This window comes from Carassius carassius, chromosome 27 (genome assembly GCF_963082965.1).
Source record: "Carassius carassius chromosome 27, fCarCar2.1, whole genome shotgun sequence".
Lineage (NCBI taxonomy): Eukaryota > Metazoa > Chordata > Actinopteri > Cypriniformes > Cyprinidae > Carassius > Carassius carassius.
Window position 1 is genome coordinate 23,557,337 of NC_081781.1, and position 18,794 is coordinate 23,576,130.

General features: G+C 35.8%; 1 protein-coding gene across 1 annotated transcript in view; it reads right to left on the bottom strand.

The window, feature by feature from the left end:
• Positions 1–18,794, bottom strand: part of LOC132107047 (ectonucleotide pyrophosphatase/phosphodiesterase family member 1-like) — a 37,550-nt gene that overhangs the window by 16,675 nt on the left and 2,081 nt on the right. Inside the window, exons 2-16 of the mRNA XM_059513189.1 lie at positions 18,073–18,145; positions 17,863–17,991; positions 16,425–16,550; positions 13,990–14,050; positions 12,207–12,304; positions 11,316–11,395; positions 10,803–10,922; positions 8,538–8,647; positions 8,155–8,220; positions 7,825–7,897; positions 7,493–7,601; positions 3,467–3,598; positions 2,626–2,657; positions 2,394–2,521; positions 775–844 (exon numbers count right to left, since the gene is read on the bottom strand). Coding sequence (XP_059369172.1) covers positions 775–844; positions 2,394–2,521; positions 2,626–2,657; positions 3,467–3,598; positions 7,493–7,601; positions 7,825–7,897; positions 8,155–8,220; positions 8,538–8,647; positions 10,803–10,922; positions 11,316–11,395; positions 12,207–12,304; positions 13,990–14,050; positions 16,425–16,550; positions 17,863–17,991; positions 18,073–18,145 — 1,407 coding nt within the window. The remainder of the gene's footprint in view (positions 1–774; positions 845–2,393; positions 2,522–2,625; positions 2,658–3,466; positions 3,599–7,492; positions 7,602–7,824; positions 7,898–8,154; positions 8,221–8,537; positions 8,648–10,802; positions 10,923–11,315; positions 11,396–12,206; positions 12,305–13,989; positions 14,051–16,424; positions 16,551–17,862; positions 17,992–18,072; positions 18,146–18,794) is intronic.

The window sequence follows — 18,794 nt, forward strand, 5'->3', positions numbered from 1 at the left end:
TGGAAACTCACACACGTCACAGACATAAACAAGACTCTGTCAAAGGTCCAACGTGTGGGTTGAGTGTTTGTTTAAAACTGCAATCTGAACACCTTCCAGTTTGAAGGAACTAATAAGTGTGAATCTGGCACGGAGAAGCTATATTCAGTGGACGAGAGTTCATTTAAAGGGCATGTCTGGATTGTTCTTAGTTTTTGTGGAAAGACCCTAGGGATTATAATCCTTTCATGAGAATTTACTCAGATCTTTTAATATGAATTTAGTATAATCTCCATCAAAATGCTTGGTCTCCTAAACCTCATTACACTGCTGCACAGAAGCCTTTGAACAGAGCCTCAAGTAGAAACTGAAGATAGAAATGTTTACTGGGGTCTATGACAAATTAAAGGGATAATGCTAAATTTTGATGTCATGTTGATGGTGTGGAAGCAAAGCTGAAAAAGAAGAACTCTGCTAACTGTATTCTCTTTCAAAGGCACTGAGACCAAACAAGAAATAAATAAGTGTACTCAGAGTACACTTTCATGATTATGTTCCTTAACACTTAAAAGTGCACTTTGTAAAAATGTCAGATCAAATGTCTCACTTGAAAGTGTTTTAAATCATTGATTTAGTAAGGCATTTGAACTTCATGGGTGAAGACTATCTATTGGTAAGATCAGACTTACGTAAGAAAACATCTGCTAAAACATCATTATCAAGAAAAGTGTGCAATGTGTTTTACTTTTATTATGCAAGACGTGCCTTGAATATGAAAGTGTTTTAAACACCAACCTGCATGTTCTTGAAGACATTATCTGAACCATGGAAGCCACCACTGCAGTATTTTACTTCATTTGGTTTGCTGTGAATCAAAGTGGGAGACAGGGTAAAATGCCAGCTTGAGTGCTGATAAAAAAAAAAAAAAAACATCTTTAAATGCCTTCAAATTTTAGTTACCATTTAAAAACAGGTTTGCAGAATGATAAAAACATCAAAAGAGGTTATACTCATCCAGTTTTATAAACCTTAATACATAAAGTGTTATTAGCTTCATTCATTATACATTTATTTTTTAATATATATTTACAATTTATGCATTTGAATTCCATAAACAATTTATCTATTTTATTTATCTATTTAGATTTGTGTTTGTGTGTATATTTTTACATTTCTTTAGTAAAAAAAACTATGCACATGGATAAAATATGGCTAGCTATGGAACAAGTTAAAGGGGTCATGTGATGCAATTTCAAGTTTTCCTTTCTCTTTGGAGTGTTGCAAAAACTAGTCTCAACCCAAACAGATATTCTATTTAAAAGTTAAGACCCGTCCACACCCTCCTAAAACACCTCGTTTAAACACGCCCCCACATGTCTACGTCACTGTGTGGGAAGATTTAAAAAAAAAGAGGGCAGTAACTTTGATTCTCGCTTTGTTTGGCCTTCCAAAAGAGGACACGACTAGAAATCAGTGGTTAAGGTGTATTTACAACACTGTTTCAGAACAGTTCAAACCAAATATTCGTCTGTGCAACGCATTTTACGGAGGACTGTTTCCATAACCTGGGAGAATAGCTTACAATCCCATCTGTTCTGCCCCATAGTCTTTAAGTATGTTTTCATATGTAAAGGACTTGCCACTGATGATTCAAACGCGAGTTCTGAGCACTGAAGAGTAGTGCTTATTGTTTGTCGTTTCTCCGATCACAAATTTAGATTTATTCAGATTCAAATTTATGTTTACACAGCGTGATACACAACGCATAAAAAGACAGTATACGTCATTATATTCAGTAATTATGTCCCCACTGGATGCAACAAATGCCTCGTTTGTAATAGGTTTTATTGGTTTTGTCTCTTCCAAACGGGACACGTCATCACAGTATGTTAAGGGGTATAACATTTCCATCACATGCTTGAATCATTCAGCCAATCACAACGCACTGGATAGCTGACCAATCAGAGCACACCTTGCTTTTCAGACCGATGAGCTTAGTAAATATCGACACGTTTCAGAAAGGTGGGGCATAGAGGAAAAACAATAATATATAGTATGTGGAAAATAATGTGTTTTTTAAACACATAAACACTTCATTACCACAAATACACAAAATAATGTTCTTTTTAGCAACATCATATGACCCCCGTTAAAATATATGAGATTGAAAAAACTTGGATTTTTTGAGGATAAATATATAAACTTGGTTATTGTGTATTTAAAACACATCCGGCCTTTATATGTATGACTGACAAATATGAATCACATTACATTTATTAGTTTATCTTAAAACTGCATAATCCAAATGAATGGACATTTTATATGCAATTCAAATACATAACCATACATTTAGAACTATTTTCTTGTTTGGACAAGACAAGCATCAGATGTGGCGTCCCAAAGCTCATACTCACAGTGCTGCTTGCCAGCCGGGCTGCATGTAGAGATGTGCTCTCTCTATACGGATGTTACTGGCAAAGTGAAGCCGTTTGGGCAGATTCTCCTTCAGATACGGCCTCATCGGCTGATCAGTTTCTCTGCACTTCTCACACAGGAAGAAAAAAGGACAGAATAAAGATTTCAACATGATTAAGTGAATGATATTGTCTGTAATTGAGGTAAGGGAATGTTGTGACAGGGTCATACCGAAAGATTCTTCACCAGACCTTCATAATCAACTGCCAGATGAATACAGGGGAAGAGAAGAGATGGATCGTTTGACTTACATTTAAATGAACAAAACACTTTTTATAAATGGGTTTCTTCAACTATGGTCACTTTAGACCAGTTGTAAAATATCATTATCATTGTTGTTCTATATTTTTTAAATGTTATTCCTGTGAGGCAAAGCTGCATTTTCAGCTTCATTTCTCTAGTTTTGAGTGATACATGATCCTTCAAAATCATTCTAATATACTGATTTGCTGCTCAAAATTTTTTTGTTAATCAATGCTGAAAACAACTGTGCAGCTTTAAATTAACAGCATTTGCAGCAGAATTTATCTACAAAAATGTACATTTTTACTGTCACTATTGATCATTTTAAAAGATCCTTGCTGAACAAAAAAGTTTTCATTTATTTTAGACCATTTAAAATATATATATTTTACCAACCCCAAAATTTTCATCACATTTCACTCCAAGTTTTTAATTGTACAAGTACACTAACTTTTGATAAAACTTCACTAGGAACAAAAATGTTGGTCATAGTGGAAATTAGCTGCAATTTTATATAAATTCATGTCACATTACACAGACATTGAAATGATTCAAGAGACATTGAAAACCAGCAACTATATGGTTATATGATATCACTGATATATGAAAACCAGTAAAAATTAACCATGCAAACCTAATGCAAACTTTATACCATAAACCTGCTAGTTTTAATTAAATAAAAATCAACTGCTGTGACACAAAAATGTCTATAGTTGAAGAAACCCTCAAATACAAAGAAATGTGTGGTGGGTCAAATCTGTTCACTTACAGGAGAAGAATTCATCAGGCAAACGTTTGGGACGAACTCTCGCTGCAGGACCCTGGATGATAGTGATGTCATCTATGTTTTCCAGATAGTCCGAGACATATGCAGCTTTCTTGCACGACGCTTCTTCCATCCCTGCAAATCAAGCATTCGAAATGAACTATATTTCAAGGATTGCTCATTTAGATGTGCTTAAAGGAATAGTTCACCTAAACAACTCTATCATGATTTACTGACACAAAGCAGAATGAATTCTTTCTAAGTAAAATAAGTGAGTACATCTTTGGGTAATGAATCAAAAGCATTAAATTGCAAGTAAGATTCTCACTATACTAATTCACAATGTGTTATAACATGGGAATTTCTTTTCCTCTCATGGAAGTCAAGTCCAAATGTATTTCTATAGCACATTTAAAAGCAACAGAGTTGCGCCAAAGTGCTGTACAAAAAAAAAAAAAAAAAAAAAAATTATAAAAAGCATAATAGGAGACATGCATCATATGAAAAACAAACATATAATCAAAAGAAAAAATATAATCAGAGAAAACTGACATCAAAACCTTAAACTGACATTAATCAAAAGCCAGAAAAAAACTAATCAGACTTGAGAACAGACTTTAAATTGGCAAGTGAAGGAGCAAGTCTCACATTTACAGGCAAACTATATAAGTTTAGGAGCTGCAGCTGAGAAAGCAGACCACCCTTGGTTTTACAGCAACAATGTGGGACAGTTAAGAGAAGCTAATTACTAGACCTGAGAGCTCTTTGAGGAGAGTAAGGAATCAGATGTATTTTGGTGCAAGACCGATAAAGCCTTGTACACAAAGACATCTGTTTTAAAATCAATTAAAACTTTACAGGAAGCCAATGTAAAGATGCTTAAATTGGAGTAATGCGATCCCTCTTTTTGTTCCAGTAAGAAGCATTTTGGACAATTTGCAGTCGAGAAATCGCCATTTGAGGCAGGCCACAATAAAGGGAATTACAGTTATCCATGCATGATGTCATAAAAACATGGATTACAGTCTGCAAATCTTTGTGGGGAAAAAATGTTTTAGTTTATCAATTCATCTCATAAGGAAGAAACTGCCCTTTACCACTGTGCTAATTTGTTTCTCAAAGTTGAGTAACAAATCTAATTTAACCCCAAGATTTCTTACATAAGGTTGAATACTGGCTGAGATAGACCCTAAATTAAAAACAGATGAAGTCCTAGAGTGGCCTTAAATTATAACTTCACTTTTGCTTTCGTTTAATTGCAAAAAATTATTAGCCATCCAACATTTTATCCACTCAAAACAGTCGTAGAGCACATCCAAAGAATCACTGCTGTCAGTTTTTGCAGGAAGATAGAACAGTGATTGTCTTATCTTATTTTTCTTAAAAATGGCATCCAATGGAGGCATGTAAAGTGAAAAAAGAAGAAGGCCTGAAATGGACCCTTGGGGCACACACTGCATGACAAAGGAGCCGACGAAGAAGAACACTTCCCAGTACTCACTGAGAAGGTTCTGTCTTTGAGATAAGAGGCCAACCACTGCAGAGCAACACCCTGAATACCCACCAACTTTTCCAACCAATGTAACAGAAAACTATGATCAAGTGTATTGAATGCCACACTTAAATCCAACAAAACAAGCACCGCATATGAACCAGTATTGAGAACTTGCAAAAGGTCATTGCTAACCTTCAACAGTGCAGTTTATGTGCTGAACTGCACTGAAGTGTCAAAAAAGCATATAATTCACTGACAGCAAGGCTTACAGCCAAACCTCCAAGTCTCTCATTATATTTCTGAGCGAGTACTAATTAAACATCAGTGTTGCAACAGAAGTTCAGCACATAAAAAATACAAGCTCAATATGTATTCACAATCACGCCAACCACAAAGGCAGAGCAGCACAGACAATTAAAAACTTAAGAGTCAAAATTAGCATGCTAGCAGGCCTCGTGGCGCACTCCAAGGTCAGGAGACACATGTGCAATCCCACACCCCTTTAATTTGCCCCAATCACAAATGAAGACACACGTCAAGCAGATGTCACTGTTCAAGAACTTCAGTGCCCTACCCAGAATCAGTGTTATTTTCCTATCATTGAGATACTATTATCATTTTTAATTAGTTATTAATTTTATATTTTTCATTTCTATTGTACTTTTAAATTTTGGTATTTTTATTGTATTTCATTTTTATAAATTATTTAAATGTCTATTGTTTTTTTCAGTTTTAGTTATTTTATTACAGCAATTCAAATTAAATTAAATTAAATAAGGCAACTGGCTGCAATAAAATTAGTTTAAAGTGTTTTATTATGCTATTTCAGGTCGCAAAAAAGTACTTTTATCTTTAAAATGATAATAGATTTAAATGTATGCTTTTTTTTGCAGATAAATACTATCTGCTATCATTAATTACTATCTATTTATCTATTTAGCACATAAATAGATAAATGCTTTATTGAACACTGTCTAATCCAAATTTGCCAACAAAAAGTTTCTTTTCTAATATTACAGTGGCACAAAAATGGCCAGATTTAATACTTCTGTTATTGGACTGCAGTTTGCAATTGTTTCATAAAAACTGGTGTAAGAACTGCAGAACTTCAGACACTTTTATCTTCTGAGACAGACAATAAACACACAGTGCATTAACATACAGACAATGCGGGAAAAACACAACACCTCTCTCACCCATATATCGGTTTCTTTTCATCCCCTTCCCCTTCCACTTCCCCATCCTCCCTCCACTTGGTTCACTCAGAATGGTCAATAGTAGAATATAATCTTCTACATGAAAATGCCAATGCAAGTGGCCTAACAGTCATATCTGGTATCATTTGAAATGTCTCAGTGCAACTGATTCAATGGCCTCAATCTTACAAAAGTAGACTAAAAGATAATATAGATCCTAAGAGTTATGAGATATTTTGCTTACTGTAATAGGAGTGCCCTTTCCCAGGATCTTTCATGTAAATTACCTTCTGTTCCCATTGAGGTGTAAACCACCCAAGTCTGGGACTTGGCTTAATGCAAATTCCAATTGTTAATTCCTGTCCTTTATCTCTGTGGATGTTTGTCTTGGTTTGAGGTAATTAAGGAAATTTTGCAAGAGGATCGGGGCCTTCTGTAGCGAGAATGAGCCGATAGCATGAAGTGTGGCCACACACCTCATACTATGTATTTTTCTAAAAGTCAAGAATTAGAGACAGACTCTAATTCAACCTAAATTTGAGGTCATGCTAAAATGGTGTCAGATTAGATAATAAAATGGAGTCATGCAAGAAACCTTCAGCCAGCATTGGATAACTTCTTTGGAGTGGGTGGACCTTACACGGGGAATACAAGTCCTATAAATATTTACTAATGTCTGACTGAATATGACATTTGTTAAAAGTTAATATCAGATAACAACAATAATAATAATAATAATAATAAAATATGAAATGTCAGTAATCACTTTATTCATTGAATATTTTGTGATTTTCTAAATGATTTACATTTTTTGATTATATGTGAAGTTGAATATATATTATATCCAACTTTATCTGGATATACAGTTCACTATCAAGTATGCAATGCAATACACTTCATAAAGCAAATCTCAACTGCCTGATTTTACATTTTGTTTCAAAATCTTTAAATTGGGTATACTGTATAATTTTATCCACATACATACAGTATACTGATAGTGTATAGTATACTGTAGGGCAATATGAACTATACAGCACATATCAACTGTTTGAAATGCTTGCATCGTTGCAAAATGTAAACTATGTTATAAAAAGCATGAAGATATTATACACATAAACAATCATTAATTTCTGTAAAGCTGCCTTAAAAACAATGGGTCTCATTCACTAAGCATGCATACACACAAATTTGTGCATGAAAAGTGTTTATGTTTGATGAAGTGAAGCCCTTATGTGGAGATGCAAATACAACAATACAGTAGCTGTTGCCAATACGTTTAAGCTCAGATTTGTCCTCATGTTCAAATTAAAGTGTAAAGGAAAGACACACAGTACTCACCGTGGTCAGAGACCAGAACCAGGTTGACACATCTATGCAACTGTCTTTCCTTGAGAGCCTCCATCAACATCCCAAGAAACCTGTCGACATTCAGTAAAGCCTCAATGACCTGCAATGAAAAATCTGTCATGATTTGGAATACAAACATTTCATCAGTACAATCCAAAGCAGGGGAATTCCTACTGATTATGAACAGTTTAAGAGCTAACACCCCCCCCCCCCAAAAAAAAAAACTTCAACTAAAAAATATTTTAAATCAGATATTTGCCCCCAAACTAAACTGAGATTGAAGTTTGTCAGTTATTTCCACATGTGGTTTGTCTTCAGTTTACCTGGCTACTCATTGGTCCATGTCGATGACCTGCAGAATCAGGCTCTTCGAAGTATAAGGTGTAAAAGTCTGGCCTAAAACAGAGAGAATATACTTTAAATACAAAAAAACATATAATCTAATTTACGGTATTCAAGTCAAAACAGTATTTGACATACGTTAATCAACCTGAATACATTAATTTACACATTTTTATGAGCTAAATACGGTAGAAATAGCTCTTTACCTTAACAATCACAAGTTACGATTTTTACAGTGTAGGCAAAATCAAACCAAAACAGTACTTAAAAAAAAAATAAAAAAATATATATATATTTTAAAAAAGCATTACCTTTTTCCTTCAGGTAAATGCAACCATTCAAAGATTTGTGCCACCCTCTTTTCAAAGGGGATGTTCCTAAAGAAAGAAAAATTATATCATCTATTTTAACTAGTTTGTTGGCTCAAAATTCAACTCAGAATTGTTGATATCTGTTTCTAAAATCCCTTATATCTTCTACTGAATTCAGTAAAAGCCCATATTCAGAGACATTACTATTGTAACCTGCTTCAAACTCTGAGGCAAACTTTTGTATTTAGTGTAATTTGAAGTGTTGCTCTTAATAGCTAACTTTAGATGTGAATTTTAGTCAGTCCCCACAAACCTTAAATCAACCCTAAAATCCAGTTAATAACGGTTTAAACTAAAAAAAAGCAGGTATTGTAAATATCCACCTGTCATACTTCACCCAGTAATCTGGGAAATGTCCATTGACTTTCACATCGGATCCAGGCCAGAAGAAAGTAGCTGTTTTTAGTTTGTTTTTCATGGCTGTGAGCCAAACCTAAAGACAATCACAGGAACAACTGAATGAAAGTGCTGGCAAAAGACACCATTAAAAATTATAAAAGCAAACAAGCATCTGCAAAAATGCAAGATAAGAGAGAGAGCCTCAATACAAAGACAGTGATATATATGTATATGTATTTTATTTCAAGCAATGAAGATATAATGTTTTGAGTTTTTGTTCATTATACTGGCAATCCTGTTTCATTCAATCACAGTTCATTTGTAAGGACAAAATTAGAAACTAAAATGGTCACTACTATAGCAAAGTACATATGGTCATGAAGAAGCTCTAAAAATTCAAGCATGCACGCCTAAAGTCAGAAACCACAAAGCCCGTCTCTGTAATTACTGTACAAGCCAATAGGATGGATCCTAACCTAGTCTTCAATGTAACACAGCTACCACTGAATGTGAATGTCTAACATGTTTAAATCACCATTAGTTTGACTCTCAAATGCCAACAGCTTCCTCTTTTCAAAAGCAAATCCCAGTATCTCCCACTAAAAGTTTTCCGCTGCATCATTTCAGCACCATGGACGGGGCAAAGCAAAACCGCATGGCTCAGAAGGAACCCGTGTTCCCAGTGAGGAGATTGAGGAACTTCAGAAACCCTTGGATTGTCACAATTTCAACTGCCCACCACAGAAACACCTCATCAGTCCTCTTCAAGCAGTGCCTACATGAGGCTCAAGGATGCGTCATTAAACAGGAATCTGAAGGGATTTGAAATTGCTTTGGATAAAAGTGTCTGCTAAATGAATAAATATAAATGTAAATGACTGGTAGAAATGATGATCATTGGTCAATCAGCATGGTCTTTCTGATGAAGCTGGTTGATCAAGGAAACCTTGTTAGTTCAAGATAGTTAACAAGCCTGCTAGAGATACCAGCATCTCATATTGGGGTGGGGACAACATCTGTTTACATGCACAGAAGTTTCCAAGTCTGAAACAGATGGTAAGGTCACCACCATATGGTAAGTTTTGCCAACTAAGGGGCTTAGTAATCACTTGTAAGTTTTAAACCACGTATGCTTTAAATGGATTGCATCAATTGAGTTAAACATCTGCGTTAACCCCAAACAGCTATCTTGGCGAACTCTAAAGAGAAACACGCTAAGGGTGCTGCCAGTAGATGGGTGTGACGTTCCTTTCGTTCCACCCTGATACAGCAAGAAATCTGGAAGGAGTCTATCACATGAACTTGAAGAATGTTCCACTCCAACACTCTGAATTCTGGCAGTTCAGATGAGTACATGATGAAACATCACCAAAAGCAGGAGATGCTCCATTGGGTACCAGATATTTCTGACCCTTGACCAGAAGAGCGTGACCCAAAGGAACATAAGGACTCTTCAAACAGTGCCTATGTGAGACTCATCAACTGGGAATCTGAAAGGGTTTTACTGAAGAACTATGAAGGGAAAAAAACATATTTTGCATTTCTGGATGCATTCATGAATTTCCAGGTTGGTTTAGGTTGGCTAATGCTGGTCTTAAAAAACTATAATGTCACAGTCCAAGACCGACTGTGACATTTCTGTATATTTTTTATTGGGTTAACAAAGACTTCCAGCGTTCATGAATTTCCAAGTTGGTTTAAGTTGGCTAATGCTGGTCTGACTGCTAGAAATGACAGTCAACCAGCATGGTTTATCCGATTGATCAAGGAAACCTTGTTAGTAAGAAGCCTTCTGGAAACACCAGCATCCCATGCTCTGGACCAATATCTATTTGCATGAACATAATGAACTGAAGACTTAATTTGGCTGTACTATTTGCTCTTAAGAAGCAACCCATGAGAAAAACAAACCAAAATGATAAAATGTTGGGAACTCCGACAAGGAGTGCTTTTATCTTGTTGTGAATTATTTTAATGTCATGTGCAGTAGGTAACTGTTAACGGTAATGACTCTATTTCCATTAGAGTATGATAGTAATTAATCATTGTTAATTATTTTAACATTCACCCACTAAATCCTAACAAATTGGTTATCAGTTAAGTTCCTTATCCAGACCTTTCTAAATAAATAAATACATTCAAACTGAGGGGATGTAAACTGAGTTTAAAGGTTTCACAAGAAAATTCTCTAATCTTTATTAAACAGATCATCACAAATCTAGAAGATTGCATATGTGTTGAATACTCACTGGTTCGCCCTGGTACCATGCAGGGTTGAATTTCTCATCAGATTTCAAACTGAAAGAGGCATTGCGAGTGACATCATACATCTTATTGTCCACAATTCCATGTGATTCTGGATACAAACCCTGCAAACGAAAAACATTTTATGAAAGCATTATTTCACTCATTATAAAACAGGAACAAAGCAAATGAACCTGTACAGTCTGTAAAGCAACCATTGGAACTAAGAGTAATTGACTTAGTAACTTTTCTTTTAATATAGGACGTGCAAAACAGGGGTGGCACATCTAACAACTACTGAGGTTCAAAAAAATAAACTGGAAGGTCCAAAATTAACATCTGATGAAACTGCCAGTCTTTTCTTCACTGGTGTAAACAGTTAGTGATTCAAATCAAACACATAAAAACTGTCTTGTTACTAAAGCAAGCAAAAATGATAACCACCATTACATTATGAAATGTATACTGTATGTAGTTCTTTAAGAGCAATTGTTGCTTAATTTCTGCCTGTCACTTACCGTTACTATGGTGTAATGATTTGGGAAAGTCTTGGTGGGATAAGCAGGTCTCATATACGGGGTAGAGGTCCCACATTTCCCTGAAGAAACAAGATGAGATTAACCATAAATTAATTATTTTACATTCATTTATACCAGTAGTTCACAACCAGGGGCCAAGGCCAATCTAAGAAACCTTCCAAAGGGGATTCAGGATGAATTATTATTTGTTTGTTTTTTAAATAAGACAAAACAACTAAAAATAAATAAATAGGAAAGTCTTGGAAAAACTGGATATATGAAGTAGCCTAATTTTACAAATATGACTTCTAGACCTGGAAAAGTAATGCAAATTAATAAGCTCTTAAATGCAATGGGGATTTCAACAGTGATGCATAACTTAATAGTTTTAATAGTTACATTTTCTAGTTATGTCAAACTCTACAATATTTTATCAGGCAAAATTTATACATAAACAATATTTTTTAAAGTACTTATCCTTAATCTTTATCCAGTAAATCATGAACGACTAGAAAATTACTATAAATTTGTTTTAAACATAATTATTTTAATCTTAATTATACTTATTTATGAATTATTATTACTTGTTTTAATATGGATGAAGAAGAAACCTATTAGTCTACATGTGGGGAATACTGGAATATTGTGGACGATGGGCGGCCTTGGAGTGACAAAGAGTTCAGAACCACTGGTTTAGACCAGTGAGTATTATAATTGATAGATGCTTCAGTTGGTTTTAATACAACAGTCCTCTTACAAGATGAATTCGACTTACTAATTTATCAGACTGACAAATGTTAAGTCATTTTAAGTCAATTAAAAATGTTCATCAGATGGCCCTAACAGATATGACAGACATAATTCTAGAGTCAGGATCAGACTCTGACATACTGAGTTTGTTGATGACAGGAAGCAGGCTGCTGTAGGCCTCCATGTATCCGGCCCTGAATCCATCCAGAGACACCAGAAGCAGCGGCGGTTTAGCAAACCTACAGAAAAGACGACGTTTTTAGACATGCTTTACATGCCATGGAATAAAGTAGCCCTCCTTTTTCAGTTGAAGTACCCATGGGTAAAAATAGCAATAGGAAACTTGAGCAGGGTTTCACCCAGAGAACACAGATGTTGATGCATGTCTACAACAACCAGAATAACAGGGACAAACATGCATTACTTCAGAGACTTGAGACTCCTAATAAGCAAACTTTTGATGTTATGAAAATATATTCGTATTTTGCATTTTGGTCATACAGCTTTTAACTGGTTAACAGACTTTAAGTGCCAAAATATTACAAAAGGCGCATTATCCCTTCAATATAATTTGTCTTAATGTTGATATCTGACTGTATGATGGCAACACTGTAAAGTTACATTAGCATTCACACATCTTCTAAAAGACCCATCAAACATCCTTCACCATTTCCTTCAAAATGAAAAAAAAATGTCTTTAAAGAGACATTACCCCACTGTAAGATAATTCAATTTCATATATATATATATATATATATATATATATATATATATATATATATATATAGTATATACACACACAAGTTATAAAATAAAAAAGTGTATTGAATGTACAATTTTCCTGAATATTACTTTTATATTTTTTCAAATTATTTTCAGTATAGGTGAATGGCTTCCCATAATGTTTTAGCTTTTTCTGATGAGATGTAATGGTAGCAAAAATGGTTTTAAAGTTAAAGCACATGGCTCATTAAGTTGTCTATTTGTGTTCATGCCAGCGAGTACCATTAGGGTTAAAGCAAAATGTACTTCAGAGTATGTTTATTATAGCTAATGGAAAAACAACACTGACCACACAGTCCATTTACCCAGAGTCAGACATAAACACAAACACGCCTAAACTTCTCTCTGTGCATCTAAATACTGTAGGTGCATTTATATACAGTGCCACTTAAAAGTCTAAGTCCACATGTGATTTAAAAGCTCTTTTTAACCCGAAAAAGACCCAGAAAGTGTAAGGATGCTGACAATTTACAACAAAGAAGTGTTATGATATAAAATGAACACTATTTTTAGGCCACTTATTCCAAGAGTTGGTACTGGCAACACACACACAATGTGCCTATAAAGCCTCATTAACTGTAGTTCTGCCATGTCAACTCTCGGAGGGATTGGCATGGTAATGTACATTACATTGTTAATGTATCTGGTCTTGGCAGAATAGTTCTGATACGCTTCTGCTGTTGCTGTGGCAGAGCAAGTACTGAGACTCTCTACTGCCAATCCATCCACAAAATGCTGTTGTGAGCATGTAAGAAATATTGCTGCTGCAAATATAACATACATGAAATAACCCCATATAGAATACATAAATCACCTCGTAGCAGAACTATACAGGTGGAGCTGGGGAAGGTGGAGGGTTTCTGAAGCGAGCTGTAACTGCTACGGCAAGTACTACTCATATGTTTGAATGCTGAACAGCGAGCTTATTGGCTACCGATACAAGAGAGAACCAGTCCGCTGCACCATGTGATAATGATGTCACTAGGTCAGATTGAGTTAGACCTATCGGACTGCACCATCCAGAGTTTCATGCCAGAACTCTGTATATGGAGGTGCTAACTTCTAACCTTTGCGTTAATGATATTAACCTGATTGAGATCTTGATACAGAGCCATCTCATTTATAAACATAAGTCTGTTACCCAACAGGACACTGAGGAGTCCTGATGTCTTCACAGTCCTCTTTCAGCCAAGGTTTTTCACCTGTGAAGAAAAGAAGGAAGAGAAAGGTAATAGTATTAATAGTAACTTGAAACTCTGGCCTGGTGTATTTGTTCTTTCAGTGATTAATTTTCTAAAGTCTCCATTGAGTTAGAAGTGAGAAAGAGAAATGAAAGCGTGATGAGGAACAGTTCAGTTTTCAAACGCAGTAGAGGGTGAACATGTTGGCCTTGGTAAGACAATAAAGGCCCTGGTATACTTCAAACTAAATCGAAGAATGAGCTGAAATTACATCATTTCGAACAAAATCAGGCCAAAATTAAATTAGTTTGGAGTACGTTTCGGCAGTTCGAAACAGCTGACCAAAGCAAACTTCCTGGGGGAATTCGTTTTGGCTCCTAAACACCTTTGAGCTTGAGCCATTGGTCTGTGAAGGTTACGCTGTTGATGGGTGTGCTCTGAAATGCCACCTTCTTTGATGTGCAATCTTTTCCCCAGGTTTGTTTCTCATTCTACAGAGGTGCAAGCATAGAACAACATCATAGCTGAGCTGCCACAAATATATCCGCACCTGTACGATCGCTCGCAGAAAGACTTCCAGAGGAAGATCCAGAGAAAGCATTTAATTCCTAGAAAGAAATTGCAACGAAGCTTTGTGTCGACGACCTGGAGTTATGCAAAAAGTGATGTAGAGAAATATTCGAGACAGGTTTCTCAAAGCCATGAAAAGAATGCAAGGAAAGAGTAAATATATAAAAATACATGCGTTTCAAATACATGTTACACCACACTGCTGCTATTGTTTTTCTTTCAATATTAATTTAAATAATTTAAAGGGTATACAATAAATGAAATGTCAAACAAGGATACAATAATAAACCTTTGTTTTAATCAAAAGTAAATCATGACACCACATGAAATATAAAAACAGTTTATCCAGTTTAATGAAATAAATGAACACTAATAAAATAAAAGTAACAAACTGTCTCCAATATTTTTTTTTCCACATCATGCTAAAGTTTCCAGCCTATGAGGAAGTGTGAATCACTTTCCATAAAGCTCGGATTACGGAAATGTTATGGTTCTTTTGTATTGCAAACATGATACTTGACTCTGAACTGCTGCTAATCATTATTCTTTCGTCTACACTTCTTCATTTCATCGTTGTTCTGTTTAGGGGAGAAGCGCGAGCATCGTGACACATGTTTGCATTAATCTACACCCTGCCTCCAGCAGTGCGGGGGTGTTGGAGAGCTCAGAAACAGTATACCATCCCTCAGCCATTTCGAACTTCTTTTTGCCCCCAAACGAAGAACGAAAACGAGTTTCGTTTGAAGTATATTGTGGCCTTAAAACCAGACATGCATTCAAACTTAATCAATCTGAGATAAAGGCAAAATACTGGAAAAAAATACAGGAACTACATCATGGTCTTCTAATGATAAAAAAACAACTGACACAGTCCAGGCTGCTTTTTTTTCAAGTGATAATAATTAGCTGTCAGCCACTAATGCGATTACAAGTACAAACATTGCTATGATTGTGTACATAATAGTCACTGAAGACAGACAGCTTTTAGAATTATGAGTTAACAGCCAACATGTGGAATCTTAAACCCCTTCTGTGTGTAACTCGCATCATATGTGAACAACTTGTGTTTTCAGAGGATTCGAAGAGCAGATGCAGTGCTTTCAACTACAGCGACACCTTTTCTTTCTTTTGCTCTCACACAAATATCCTGCTTAGAAAATGTGGACATCAGAGCTAGTTGTCATACATAAAGTTGTCACAAGAGCTGTATTTCATTAACCGAAGGTTTTAAGTCAAGAGTAAAATTTTACCAATGCTTATTTTCTATAGTAGCATTTTTAAGTTGGTTTATATAATGTAATGTAACATAATTAATGTAAAATACTTAAATGCAATTTATAGTGTTTTGTTGTTTTTGACCTACTTGAGTAGAACTTAAAGCCATAGTTCACCCAAAAATAAACCTATTTATTGGAGTAAACATGTATACTATATAACTACTTGGACTTTATTCTGTCCAAACACACCCGAAACGTGACCTGACATAATCAGAAGAACATTTGTGAAAATAATAAAGGAAAAACAACCAGCAATGAAAACACCATGTAGATATGCTCCTGCTGAGGAGAGATGAAGTCCAGGCCTAAAAAACTTCAAAGACAAATCCTTCAGATCCATCACAACTTCACAGACGCTTATGAGCCTTTCAGTGAAACAGATTCATGTCTGTTCAAAGCTAAAACAAAAACCTAACCGGCTTTATGGCCCTTATGAGATTGTATCAACCCAAAATGTCTTCATTTACATTTATACAACGTAAATGACAGGTAGCACGTTGTGTAGCTACTCGATGGGAATGGAATGCAGAGCAAAGCATGTGTTGTACCTTTACATATGTTCTTGTAGTTTAAGCAGCAGTCACCCACTTTCACACAGTCTTCAGAACAGGAGCAGAGGCGGTTCAGCAGACGCTCCTCACCGCAGCGGAATTTAGAACACGTCCAGCGCTGACCTGGAACACAGCGAGGACAGAGATGACACCAGAGCATTAAGCTTGTTGGTTAGTCATATAATCATATCTTTCAAAAAGATAAAGGTGATGTAGATGTGTGTTTCCAGTCAGCTGAAGTGCCCATCTAGACATTCTAGGACAAAGATGTTAGATAAAGCAACAAAAAAACACATTCTGAATGTGGGTTTGTGGGTTTTGTGTTTATGATTCAAACAGCTACAGCATTATTACCAGCAGTTAGGTTCTAAAATATTATACATGTGAAAAAATGAGACAGGTGGAGACGGTGAGACAAGAAAAGAGTCGGTCTCAGCAGACCCAAAGTCACTGATCCTTTACATGCAGTTCACCAAAGCAATATCCAGCCATCCCACACATGCAGCGCACAGGGCAGGCGCCACAGGGAGGAACATTCGGCTACTGTGTTGGCCGATTCAAAACACCAGGGGAAAAAAACTACAGGGAGGGACTTTCAACCCTAACAATAGAGCTCTAACACTTCACTGAGGGGATTTCAACAGGTGGGTGTTGATGCTTTAAACAGACATTCTTGTTTCCAATGTTTGCAGGCCTTTTCTGGGCTGTTACACCCCTGAATAAATGGTCAGTGTCTGCACACATCCTATAAATATAACTTCATTTTCCTTTGCTTTTTCTATCTCAGACACATTGCCAAACACAGCTGGTTTGCCAGGCTACCGAAACACAAAACAGCATGATTTTACCATGACCCAAAGGAGAGTTCACGCCTAATATTAAAGAGGATAGTTCATCCAGAAATCTAAATTATGTCATCAATCACTCATGTTGTTCCAAACCTGTAAGACCTTTGTTGATCTTTGGGGGAAGAAAAATTGGTGATTTTTGATGATCCGAGAGTTTTCTGATCCTGCATAGACAACAACACAACTGACATGTTCAAGGACCAAAAAGGAAGTAAGGACATTATTAAAATAGTACCACACATATGCATCGTGATACTCTCATGAATATGTGGTGAAAACTGGCACAGAAGAGAAGAAACTGTTATTTTTGTTTTCTTTGCACACACAAAGTATCCTCGTAGCTTCATAAATTTACTGTTGAACCACTGATGGCACATGGACTATTTTAGTGATGTCCTTACTACCTTACTGGGACATGAGAAAGACATGAGAAAGTACATGACTGTTTCTTATTTTATTTCAGCTTTATCAGCATTAAGAAGCACACTGACGTCAAAAGCGATGTACTGTGTGCAGTTATGAAGCCAGAGACTCCACATTTAATCTGAACAGAATTGGTCAAACAGGATGCATGAAATGTCACTTACCTGGTTCCACACACACTTCCTCATAGTCCACACAGCAGGTGCCTTCATTCACACACGCAGCGTCACAGTGGCACTCAGCGTTAGAATCACGACTTTTGGACAAGCAGCGGTTTCTACAGCTGTTAGTAACTGGAAAACACAAAATAATAAGCATGTAATCATATGTTAAAACCATGACCAGAAAAAAAAAAGTATAAAAAAGGTGGATACCTTTATCACTGCAGCGGAGTTTGAGTATAAATACTACTGTGAGAATTAAAGCCAACAAGCCAAGCAGAAGGACCTATAGAGAGAGAGAGAGAGAGAGAGAGAGAGAGAGAGAAAATTAAATAAACAAGAGGGCAAAAACTGTGGTTACAAGATTTATTAAAGCATATATCATTTGCATTAATATAATTAGCTTGGACTTTATTAAATACTGTAATAATAAGCATTTCTTTGACATAGATGTTGCTAAATTCATCCTGCTTAGAATAATTCTAAGCAGAAACTAGCCTTGTAGTTCAATACTGGCATTTCACTATAAACATCAAGGTCAAAAGTTCACTTCCTGTGGACAAACACTGTACACTACAGCAGTGTTGTCAAGTTCGTGGTTTTCCCGCAGAACTGGGCTACTTTAACACTGTTGCCGCGGTTTGTTTTTCACTTCCGAAGGTTGAAGCAACTCCAATAACATAATATATATATTAAAATTCCTGTGATGGCAAAGCTGAATTTTCAGCATCATTCCTCCAGTCTACAGTGTCAGATGATCCTTCAGGAATCATTCTAATATGCAGCTTTACTGCTCAAGAAATATTTCTTATTTTAATGTTGGAAACTTCTTAATATTTTGGTGGAAACCATGACATTTGAAGAACAGAAACTTCAAAATCGAAACAGCACTTCTATGAAATAGAAATCTTTTGAGACATTTTGAGACTTTATTG